At 45.2% G+C, this 12500-nt stretch overlaps 1 protein-coding gene across 1 annotated transcript in view; it reads right to left on the bottom strand.

Moving 5' to 3' along the window:
• The window catches only part of zfpm1 (zinc finger protein, FOG family member 1), a 113723-nt gene that overhangs the window by 32325 nt on the left and 68898 nt on the right, over positions 1-12500 (bottom strand). The window contains exon 4 of the mRNA XM_080762247.1: positions 301-437. Within this exon, the coding sequence (XP_080618373.1) occupies positions 301-437 (137 nt within the window). The remainder of the gene's footprint in view (positions 1-300; positions 438-12500) is intronic.

Genomic DNA, 12500 nt, shown 5'->3' with positions numbered 1-12500 from the left:
TATTGCTTTGTTTTAAAAATACAAGGTTTTATTTATTTCCTGAAAAAAAAATATTTTTTTCATTTCCTGAAAAATGAAAATGTTGGAGTTATGAGGTTTCCTCCCGACAGCAGAGAGATGTATCATGTATAATGTACATACGGTAACAATTTAATCATGTTATAGTGCTTGTAATGCTTCAGCATTAACTTCATTAACTTCATGGCAGTGAAATGTGTGAATTCATTCCAGACTGATTAGTTCAATTAGTAGTAAATAACTACACTGGACCCCGCAGGACAGACTCTGTGACCCCCTCACCTCTGTTTCCTGGTCCTCTGCACTGTCATCTGATTGGATGACCCCTGGGTAGGGACCCCACGTGGTGTCAGGGTGGAGATCCCTGCACGCTACAACCCTGGTGATGTCATCACCTGCTTCACTCAGCGCCACATCATCTGGAGAGAGAGAGAGAGAGAGAGAGGGAGAGAGAGAGAGAGAGAGAGAGAGATCAGTTTACGTATCTGTCATGTCGGTAGACCAGCAGGCCAACAGCGTAATGCCAATAACCGTACCAGGCAAACTGATGAGAGCCCCATGTTCTAATCCGTTCAAAAGACATTATTGTCTGTCCTGGATGAAGGTCTAACGACCGGAAAGTGGAACAAAGAGCTAAAAGTTCCTGACAGTGTGATCAGAGTGATGTGCACTTGGTCCTATACCGTCCTATACGCACCGGTCACAAACCTCTTGAGGTGTGAATCGGACCAAAAAATAATAATCTGTGAAACTAATCTGTGAAATTGCTTCACACAATCATAGCAGAGAGATACTGAAAAGATATCGACTGGAAGTATATTCTTCTATATATAGAGAAGAGATGTCCAATAAATAAAATAACATAAAACTCGTTTTAAGAGGTTGAGAAGAGCTTCTCACGGCCGGGTTGAACCTGACACGAACCCACCACCATCCATGGCACATCCATCCAGGAATAAGGTGCACCAGCACAGCAGACACCAGGGGGAGTTTGCACCAAACGGACCCATGCATTGCAGCCACGTGCTGCCGTCCAGCCCCTATAGTGCACTTCCTCAAAGTGATAACTGCAGAGGGATGGGAGTCAGGGCTTGGGCTGGAGTCTGCTACAGCCCAGATAGAGGCTGATAGCGCGGGGGCACCGCAGGGGGCATGGGAGATGTGTCCATCTATTTAAAACTTAACCCGTTTAGGCCTGAGGACGATTCTACACATGTCTTCTAAATCCTGACAGTTTTCTGAAAAACCCTGTCGTTCTCAAACAATTTCATGTCAAAGGATTCCCAAAAAATATATGTAATTGGCCGCCGACCCCCCCATCTGAAAATATGTTGTTTCGGGAACCCCTCAGAAGCCTCTGTGGAAGAATATATTCAAACATTTGGGCCACATTTTCAGGATTTTTCAAAAACAGCAGACCTACAAGTTCACAGCTTGTAGATCTGCTATTTTTCAATAGCTAAAAGTATAACATAATGCTTAGTTAAAACACCAAAACGGGTTCCCGCCCAGAATGGGTTAAGACAGCTAGAACTGCCAGGGCAAGCGGTTAACGCTCAACTTCTGCAGGAGGCAATAGAGTCATGTCTGTCGGCACATCTGGGAACAAATTGATGAGCTCGCGAGCCGTAATACGGGCTGTTCCGTTAGAGGCTCTGTGTGATCTACTGGGGTGGGATTAATACCACCTGCTACACGGTTACACCATGTGCCTTTGGGGTATGCTTCTGGACAATAAGGGAGGGGGGAGACCGTCTCTGCCTGTCTCTCTCTCTCTCGCTCTCTCTCGGTTTTCCGACATTATCTCCCATTTTCTATCTTCCTCATAAGCATGCACACCGAATTTGACCTCCCCCCACCACACCAACCCCCCTCCCCCCACACACACACACACACACACACACACACACACACCACTACCCCCCACCCACCCCGCCCCCGCTCTCCCTCCTCCACGGTTCAGGCGAGTGTTTCGGGGGTCGGCCTAAAGTGGCGGGCCGATAAGAGTGTTTGTCTAACACTCTCCATGTCAAAACACTCATCTATCTTCTCTGTATCTATACTCACCAGAGAACAACGGACAGACGCTGATAAAATGGCTTTCCCACAGCCGGGGGAGGGGGGGGGGGGGAGTGTACAGAGGGAAGGGAGGGAGGGAGCGGTGGTGGTGGTGGTAGGGGGGGGGAGGGGGGGTTAGAAGAGGGGGAGTGGCTGAGGGAGGAAGACAGAGGGAACACAGGGTTTGAGGGAGATGTGAATTAATGATGACTTTTTAACGGCTGCATGTGGTCAAAATTGCAATCTGTCGATGTCTGAATAACCGTCGTCGCGGTGTCATAATACATGAGGTCACGCATGACACTGAACTACTGTACAATGATACTCTGCTATACATTATACAAATAAATGCATCTCACAGTCACAGTCTCAGTGTGGACAGCAGAGCTTGGCAATGATGGCAAGCAAACAAGAACTGGCTAACAAAAACAGGTGATTCAAAATCACGCCCCGGTAGCATAAAGACACGCCCCCCCGCCCCCGCCACTTTGCAACGTTAGGCACGGGAACTCGCACGTTTTAGCGCGCTCGGTGGTGTCTCTCGTGGCTCAAGTTCGCTAGAGACGGCGGCCCTCTGTCGTGGTCTAAGTCTATACTTTATCGCCAAAACAAACGAGTTTATCAAAAACGAGTTTACCAAAAAAGAACAGTTCATCACCAAAAGAAACGTGTTGGAAAAGCAGCAGGATTCAAACCCAGGAGGTGTGGATTCAGAGTCTAACAATTATTCCAGCACACTACCGAGTTGGCTACCAGAATCAGTCAACCAGTTTGATTGCGCTCAGGTGTTGCGCTCTGAAAATAGCCAATCTACAAGCTCACTTGTAGCTTGTAGATCGGCTAAAACTCGACTAAAACTCGACTAAAACTAGAACAAAACATTTCAGATGACTAAAATATGACTAAAAACGAAACTACCGGTATTCAAAGGACTATGACTGCTGTTAAAAATCAACACTGCCAGCAGGTCAAGGAACCCTCTTGGATGTTGTTCAAGGTTTGGAAATGAGCTTTTAGCTTTTGTTTTGTCTGAGGCCTACAACGTCCAGTGAGTCACCAGGCCGGCCAGTCTAGTTTGACCTGTTTAAAAGTCACTTAGTCTGAAGTCCAGCATCTGTTCAGCCAGCAGTATCCTATCTATATCTCCTCATCATCCGCTGCATGGGGCCTCGCTGTGGCCACTCTGACCTTCTCTATCTCGCCACTTCATCAATGTCCAGTGTGCGTCCACGCCATTGGTCAATCCCGTTCACATGACCCTCTTATCAGCTTGACCAGCTACAGTGACCCTTCATTGTGAAACCGTCTTGGGATTTTTACCCCGGTGAGAAAACACAGATATTAACTTATTATAAACACCGTTAGACGGAGAGATTACTTTGTCAGCTATTAAGAGTGAAAACATGGTGTTCCCCCGACGTGCGTAGCCAGTTGTGTCATATCCTTTCACCAATGCTATAGTAGTCACACGGGTGGACATTCTAAATGACTACTCTCTGAGCTGTGCTGAACAGCTTTTGGTGTAGGGAGGGATGGCATGAAACTGATAGAAGTCAAATTGGAATATTAAAACGTTTCATTTAGTATTTATTTTACATTATACTCACATGGTCACACATAACATAACATAACATGCTGGGTGCTGTCCATGCTTTGGTGGCCACAGTTTTATAACCAGTTATGATGGATACTGTACACTTTTGTGGAGATCAGTCTCAGTAACCTTTCAAGCGAGAATAAATCAGTGGTGATTGACTGCACAGTAGTATAGATATAGAGGGTATGCGCATGCTTAAAGTGAGTGGCACATCGAGTGGCAAAGCAATAGGCAAAGTGAGTTAAACATTGTTTAATGTTGTTTAATGCAATCAGATAGAGCGACAGACAGACAGTCAGACAGAGAGACAGAGAGAGAGAGAGAGAGAGGTGGAGGTGACCACAGAGGGATAGAAGGGATAGTAGTAATCAGTGCTTCTGGCTAATCCCAACAGGTTAGCTGTGTGTGTTCGCTAGTCTAGACTAGCATCATGGGGCCTCCAACAATCCTAATCCTTGTTAATTAGCCCTCCCTGCCTGCCTGCCCGCCTCACAGCCTCATAATGACCCAGCAGTGTGCGTATCAACAAGGCTGCACTATAGCCATTCCTCACAGCACGCTTCTGTCTGTCTGACACTTCTTTGTTTCTGATCATGTGTTCAGACACATGTACTGTACTGTACTGTACAGCACACACTGTACAATAATTCAACCCTATATTTCACCACATTTATGCGAAGCTCGCACTTGCACACACGCACGCGTGCATACAGCTTGTCTATTGAATGGTGATTCATGATAATTCACCAAAACAGAAGGCCGACTAGGACTGTTATCAATAACATCCAGCCCCACAGAATACACACAGCTTTATTCATTTTCGCTTGCTTGACATTGTATTTACACACACACACACACACACACACACACACACACACACACACACACACACACACACACACACACACACACACACACACACACACACACACACACACACACACACACACACACACACACACACACACACACACACACACACACACACACACACACACACACAACCTTATCAATACAGACGCTTCAGCAGGCCTCTGTGACAAGCCAGCACAATAAAACAATCAGTCTGTCATTAATTAAATGACTAATGCAATTAACCACAGAGTGGGCAGTAGGGGGGGAGGAGGTGTGATGGGAGGAGTGGGAGCAGGGGGGGGGGGGGGGGGGGGGAGGTCATGGTTTTTGATGGTCGCTGTGATTGTTCAATATCATAATATAGTAAATTCATGGTGTTGTGGTTCAAGTTAAACTCACACCACTCAACTGGTGTTGACTTCGTCAGTACAGTACTATGACTACAGTACCTCCTCCACTGAGGAAAACTAAATAATAAACAAGCTATGATGGCTAAAACTATAAGACTAAATATGTTGACAATAATTGTCAACAAATAATAACTAGACTAAAATGTTAGGAAGGGAACTAGTGGATAAGTCAAGAGATCCAGTAGAACTAAAGTCATTTAATGCTTGGCAATCTACACGAGCTTGTAGATCTGCTATTTTCAGCATGCAACGCCATCAATCTTATGACATTTGGTCGACTATAAACACTAAAACATTTCACATGACAAAAACGTTACTAAATACTAAATGAAAAGGTATATTCAAAAGACTTACGACTAAAACTATATCAACATTATCTGTCAAAATCAACTCTACACCCAACCCCCTCTCTCATGCACGCACCCACGCTACCAGACTACAGGGGTAAGAGCTCATGTCACACAGTACCTGGACTGGGTAGCTAATCATCAACTTATCTCCGACAACACGGCGTGCGGGTCAACCTAACTTGCTCCGCGGGTCATCGTCGCGTATGAAAAACCCACACTCTGGGACATCATCATCTTCCATGATCGACCAATGCGGGAAGAGCGCCCTCAGAAAACGGCGCGGCCTGATTGGATATCGATGAGGGGAAGAGAAAGGAGGGTGTAACCCGACACCGATGTCTCTTCTATCAGGGCTAATTGATTTTTAAAAAGACTATTGTTGATATCAAATGAGCACATCGCTGGCGGAGCTATTGATTTTTTGACACAGTACAACAGGAAATCTTTATCTGCGCGGCACTCCGACCCCGCACTAATAGGTGGGGTATAACCTCTGCTGAATGACAAATCCCCACACTCACATTCCTCTCTCTCTCTCTCTATGTCTCTCTCTCTCTCTCTCTCTATGTCTCTCTATGTCTCTCTCTCTCACGTGCGAGGGGTTCCTCTGTTCACAGGACCTGTCAGATGCTTTATTATGGTAAGATGAGTCTCTTACTGTAGCAATTGTTAGAATATAATGAAAATAAAATCACACCTGTGTGAAGTGAGGGGCGCTCTTATCATGGTACATCATCATACAGTATACTGTACATCATGTCTTTCCGGCCAATCACAATTTGCCTCCTCATCAACTTCGTCATCAATGTTTGTGTCACACAAAAATGTCCATTCATTGTCAATGGTATTTAATGTTTGTGTTAGGACAAGATTTGGGTTACACACACACACACACACACCACAAGCTGGACATAGGAGTCGCTATCACCCCTCAAAGATCACACTTGTGTGAAGTGAGGGGTGCTCGTAGCATGATACATCATCATACATCAGCCAATCAAATCATCACAGTATATGTGCTACACAAACCAGTGTTGTTCTTGGCAGCAAATTTAGATTTTATACACTTGCTGAATATAGCAGATCTACACGCTCACAATGCGTCGCAGCGCGACGCGTTGCAACTTGCAACCACGTGTAAAATGACTTATACTGGATCTCTTTTCCACTAGTCTCTTCCTAAAATGTTTGTCTAGTTTTTAAATTGTTGACGAAATTGACAGTATATATCTTAGTTTTAGTCATCATGGCTTAGTTTCCATTTAGGTGAAAATTAGGTAGTCGACGAACATTTTTCGTCATAGTTTTACAAACACGTGCTCAAACAGGGTGCAGGTCTTTTTTCCCCGACAGCATATTGATCCGAAACCTCAATCCTAACCTAACCCTAACCGCAAGCACGGGAGCAGCGCATGTCGGACCATCGCTTTTTCGCATCGCAGCGAATGTCCCCCCCGCTGCGGATCGGATCGTTGCCCCGTCGGCTAGAATGCTGTCGGAAAAAGGCCGCCTCCCGCTCAAACACACCTACACACAAAGCATGTGCATAGCAGGGGCTAGCCTAGCGGCCCTCAAAAAAAGAACCTCGGACACTAACACTCAAGTTGCAGTCGATTACTTTCACCGGAACCAGCGCAATGCATTGTGGGACTGGTATGGCTAGTGATCATCAACCGTACCTTATACACATCACGGTGCATTGTGGGATGAAATTAGTACACTATAATAGCCGTAATAGGGTATAATAATGGTCACTGTACATTTGAAATTGGACAACATGACACACTAATTCACTACAATAGAGCACTATAGTGAGTGATTTCGGACACAGCCTTGGTGTGTATAGAGCACTGGAGCCAGTGGTCCTTGACGAGTGGTCCCTGCAGCCAAATGATGGAAAGGTTGGTAACCAAATGGACCCTGACCCTGAAATGGACATAGATCTTTAACTCTTGAAGAGTCCATTTTGGTTTCACTTTACACTCTCAAGAGTCACACTTTTGTTAACCCATTCTGAACGGGAACCCATTTTGGTGATAGCGTCATGTTATGCTTTAGCTATTGAAAAATAGCAGATCTACAAGCTCATAGCGCGCCACCGAGTGGCGCGCTACGAGCTTGTAGGTCTGCTATTTTTTTTTTAATCGAAGAACGACTGACATTTTTAGAGTCTGATCTCAGGTCACAATGGGTTAATCAGACCAGTGTATGTGTCCAGTGGAAACCTCGTATGAATCTGATCTCACGTCAGAATGGGTTAAACACCTGCAGCGCTATTAACTACTATACACAATACTTGTGTAGACTTGTGTAATTGTGTAATTCTGATCAACTGTTTGCCTGTTATCTCTCCTAATGGTATACCGCATCAATACAGCACGGACAAAGTCTTATCCAACGATAACGAAATATTATTATTATGGGTCTGAGAGGCTATATCTCATTAAATGTTGGTCCGTGGCTCAAATACAGAATAGATAATGGACCTTGATGTGAAAAAGGTTGAACCCCACTGGTGTACAGTGTACAGACGAAGCTGCGGGGTTTAAACCCTCACCAGGCGCATCTCTTCTACTACAGTGAACGGTAGAGCGACTGATGTTAGTCTGCCTCAAACGTTATTCTTTCACCTGCTTTTTACACTAACACTATAAGATAACAAAGGTGCCCAGAACATCGAGATGAACCTGTGTGTAGTTTATGGCTGCTCCACCAGTATAGTGGCAACATTCCAAAAAACTAAAACGGAATGTCAAAATATCCACCGCGCCGGTATAGCTGAGACCAGAGCCATTGAGTAATGGTTGAGACGAAGCAGTGAAAGGTCCTGAAATACCCAATACCCAATCTTTCTGTTTTATGAACACAAGGCTGCCGTACTTTATACACTCATACTTATACTTATACTTATACTCATGCGTAAGCTGCGACCATGAGACCCGTTTCTGAATTCGTCTATAGAGGACAAAAAGACAGGGCCAAGCTGAGCCCCGGCCAACAAACTATTCATTCACCAAGTATATATAGTTTCTTCCTCCGCTCTCGCCCCCCCTTCTCTTCCCTAAAAAACCTCCCTGGCCTGTTTCTCTCCCTCTCTCTCCCTCTCTCTCTCTCTCTCTCCCTCTCTCTCTCCCTCTATATCTCTCTCTCTCTCCCTCTCTCTCTCTCTCTCTCCCATCATCTTCAGGCCAGCTCTGTCATGGCGTCCGGCAGACTCAGCACTGCAGCTCGATAGATAGACATTTCTGGGGATAGGCATCAACTGCTCAGGACCGACGCAATCATTTCCATTTTACCCTCTGTTGCGCCGTCTGAGATAAGACACACCTGCGTTCGGCCGTGCTAATCAGATGAGCTTCAACAGAACTTTATCATTGACATTTACCACTGTTTACCCAACTAATTTCTCTTAACTGCACCGCTGAACTTTTATCTGCCGAATACATACGGCGCCCGGGAAAGAGCAAGGAGCGAGCATGCAAATTCCCCCAAATGTGAGGAAAGATAAAATGATCGTAATAAAAAAAGAAAACCACAACAACAACAAAAGACGAAGGAACTTAACCCACTTTGGGCGGGAACCCCTTTTGGTGTTAGCACCTATGTTATGCTTTAGCTATTGAAAAATAGCAGATCTACAAGCTCGTAGCGCGCCACCGAGTGGCGCGCTACGAGCTTGTATAGGTCTGCTATTTTTGAAAAATCATGAAATGTGGCCCAAATGTTTGAATATATTCTTTCAGAATGAACTTTTTTTTTAACTCAAATCTTTGCTTCCGGGGGGGGGGGGGGTCCTGCAGGAACAACATATTTTCAGATGGGGGTTGGCAGCCAAATACAGATAATTCTGGGGGGTCCTAGACATGGAAAAGGTTGAGCAGCACTAACATAGAAACATAGGGTTTTTCAGAAAACTGTCATTTTGTAGAATCGTCCTCAGGTCTAAACGGGTTAACCCATTCTGACCTGAGATCAGATTCATACGAGGTTTCCACTGGACACACACTGGTCTGATTAACCCAGTCTGACCTGAGATCAGATTAAAAAAATGTCAGTCGTTCTTCGATTTTTCAAAAATAGCAGACCTACAAGCTCGTAGCGCGCCACTCGGTGGCGCGCTATGAGCTTGTAGATCTGCTATTTTTCAATAGCTAAAGCATAACATGATGCCGACACAAAATGGGTTCCCGTTCAGAATGGGTTAAAAGAACATCTTCCCCTCTGTCAGGGGGACGAAGGGCGAGAGACGGAACAAGAGAGAGAGAGACAGAGTGACGAGGAGGAGGACGGTTGAAGCACTGACTGCCCTGTCCGTCTCAAGACCAGCACAGTATGCTGACATTCACAGGAGGGAAGGGAAAAAAACTTCATTTTTGGCATTCAAATATTATGTGGCTGGGTGATAAGATTGTGTATGTGTGCTGCAGTCTGCAGTGTGTGTGTGTGTGTGTGTGTGTGTGTGTGTGTGTGTGTGTGTGTGTGCGTGTGTGCATGTGTGTGTGTGTGTGTGTGTGTGTGTGTGTGTGTGTGTGTGTGTGTGTGTGTGTGTGTGTGGTGTGTGTGTGTGTGTGTGCGAGCGCGCACGCCAGAGACTATGGTCTCATCTAAGTAGTCAGTCAGTAAGGGAAAAGCATAAGTTTTGTGAAATCAAATAATTATTAAAACACATGATCTACCACAAGTAAAACGAGAGGTGACTTTTAGTGTGCCAAGCCTATCAAAAACATCTGCATTGAGTCAAACCTTCAGCCTTCATTGTTAGATCAAACTAAACTGATATTGTCTAGACTGATATTGTCTAGGACTGAGCTGAAACTTCCGATTTCTTTTACATAAAAAAAAAAAAAATAAGAAGAAAATTGCCAATCTAAAAGCTCACAATTCATCACGTTGTGAGCTTGTAGTTTTCTTTTTTTTTTTTACTTTTTCTTTTTTTTACTTTGCTACGATCACGATATTACGATATCCAAAATCCCAAACCATATCTAGTCCCACATCAAGAAGGCTTTATTTGTCTCTACTCAGCACAATACAAGTACACAAAGTGAAATGCTACTCAGTGCAGCGGGTCCACACGCGGTCATATCACGGTCCACACGCGGTCATATCACGGTCCACACGCGGTCATATCACGGTCCACACGCGGTCATATCACGGTCCACACGCGGTCATATCACGGTATCCATATTAGTAGTTTAGTGTTCAACATTCAAACACATGCACCCCATTATTCATGTGGTGAATTCAGAGCAAACACACTAGAAAGAACATCATTAAAAGGGGTCAAGATTCAAGGAACAGGGTGGGATTCTCTAGAAAGTGATTCTATAGCACAAAACCATGGTGTGCATGCATGCGGGCGTGCGTGCGTGCTTGTGTGTGTGTGTGTGTGTGCGTGCTTGTGTGTGTGTGTGTGTGTGTACCGTGCTTGTGTGTGAGGGTTATGAGAGAGAAATTGACAGAGGAAGGAGAAATGAGAGTGTGTGCATGTACGCAAGCATGCGTGCGTGCGTGCATGCATGCGTGTGTATATGTGTGTGTAATGTATGTGTGCGTGTGTATATGTGTGTGTAATGTATGTGTGCGTGTGTGTGTGTGCGTGCGCGCGTGTGTGTGTGTGTGTGTGTGTGTGTGTGTGTGCGTGTGCGTGCGCGCCCACTCTCTCATTCGCTCTCCCTACGCCCGTCTCTCCCAGCCTCCCCTCACTCCACTGCTAGCCTTTCACAAATTGAAAGTGGAGACCTTCCAGAAACTATCCCTGATAATCACACATAAATTAATTAGAAAATGTTTCTTGACATTCTCTACTACGCTAGACACACGACGGCGGGGGGAAAAAAAGACTCAGGCAAAGCCACAAAATTAATTGTACGCTATGTGACTCCGATAATTAATTCAATCATTAATTCATGTCTAGCTTTTCACAACTCCTCTGGCTGCGCGATTCGAAGGACGTTTCAATCAGGCCGGTATCGGCAGCCTGTGCGGGGCTGGCAGGGGAAGGAAAACGTGAAAAGTTAACCAATTTTGGTCGAGAACCCGTTTTGGTGTTAGCATCATGTTATGCTTTAGCTATTGAAAAATAGCAGATCTACAAGCTCATAGCGCGCCACCGAGTGGCGCGCTGCAGATCTACAAGCTCATAGCGCGCCACCGAGTGGCGCGCTACGAGCTTGTAGGTCTGCTATTTTTGAAAAATCGACTGAATCTGATCTCAGGTCAGAATGGGTTTAATCAGACCAGTGTATTCTCCAGTGGAAAACCTCGTAAGAATCTGATCTCAGGTCAGAAATGGGTTAAAGAGTGATAGAGTCACTTGACATACTCAGGGTCATTCAGAGGTTCGGCTAAATTAAAAACGACGACGAGGATCTGTAAAAAATGTAGCACTTTTCCTCCGACATTCAATGTCTTGCAACCAGAAAGAAAACACGAAAAACTCACCCTTAGAGTGCGTACAGTATGTATGTCTTGCATGGTCATGAATGGTAAATTGATTGGGGGGGGGGGGAAGGGGGAACAATTGTTTGGGATTTCCCACATCCGGAGGAGTATAAGGCAGAAAATTGCCATGGTGTGAATATGGGTAAATGGTTCATTGTGGGTAATAAATATTTAGTGGCACAATGCACCATTTACCATATTCATATAGCTTGAATACTGTACTTTAGGTTCACTGACTATATACTGTACGAATACAGTCCTTATATCTCGTCCACACACACACACACACACACACACCACACACACACACACACACACACACACACACACACAAAACCGCGCTGTACTAACTCTTGTCTAAGAAGTCTAGGAAGGAAGCTGGTGAAAGTCTGGTGGAGAAGAGATAGAGGACTATGGGAGAGAACGAGAATGAGGGAGAGAGAGAGAGAGATAGAGAAAGAGAGAGAGAGAGAGAGAAAGAGAGAATGAGAGGGAGAGGGAGAGGGAGAGGGAGAGAGAATGAGGGGAGAGAGAGAGAGATAGAGAGAGGGAGAGAGAGTGAGTGTACGAGAGATGGAGGGAGAGAAAGACAGCGATAAAGCATTATCGTGACGAAAGAGAGGACAGCACCAAAGGACAGAAATTAAGCAAAGACAGAGAGAAAGTGTGTCTCTGTACGTGTGTGTGAGCGCTTGTGCATTTGATTTTGTGTGCGTGTATGTGCGCGTATGTGCGTGAGTATTTCTGCAGGAGAGGAAGGTCTGCAGG

Source organism: Protomyctophum bolini (genome assembly GCF_963924005.1).
Source record: "Protomyctophum bolini genome assembly, chromosome: 4".
NCBI lineage: Eukaryota > Metazoa > Chordata > Actinopteri > Myctophiformes > Myctophidae > Protomyctophum > Protomyctophum bolini.
The sequence above is the reverse complement of the archived record's forward strand: the minus strand, read 5'-3'. Positions and strand labels throughout refer to the sequence as shown.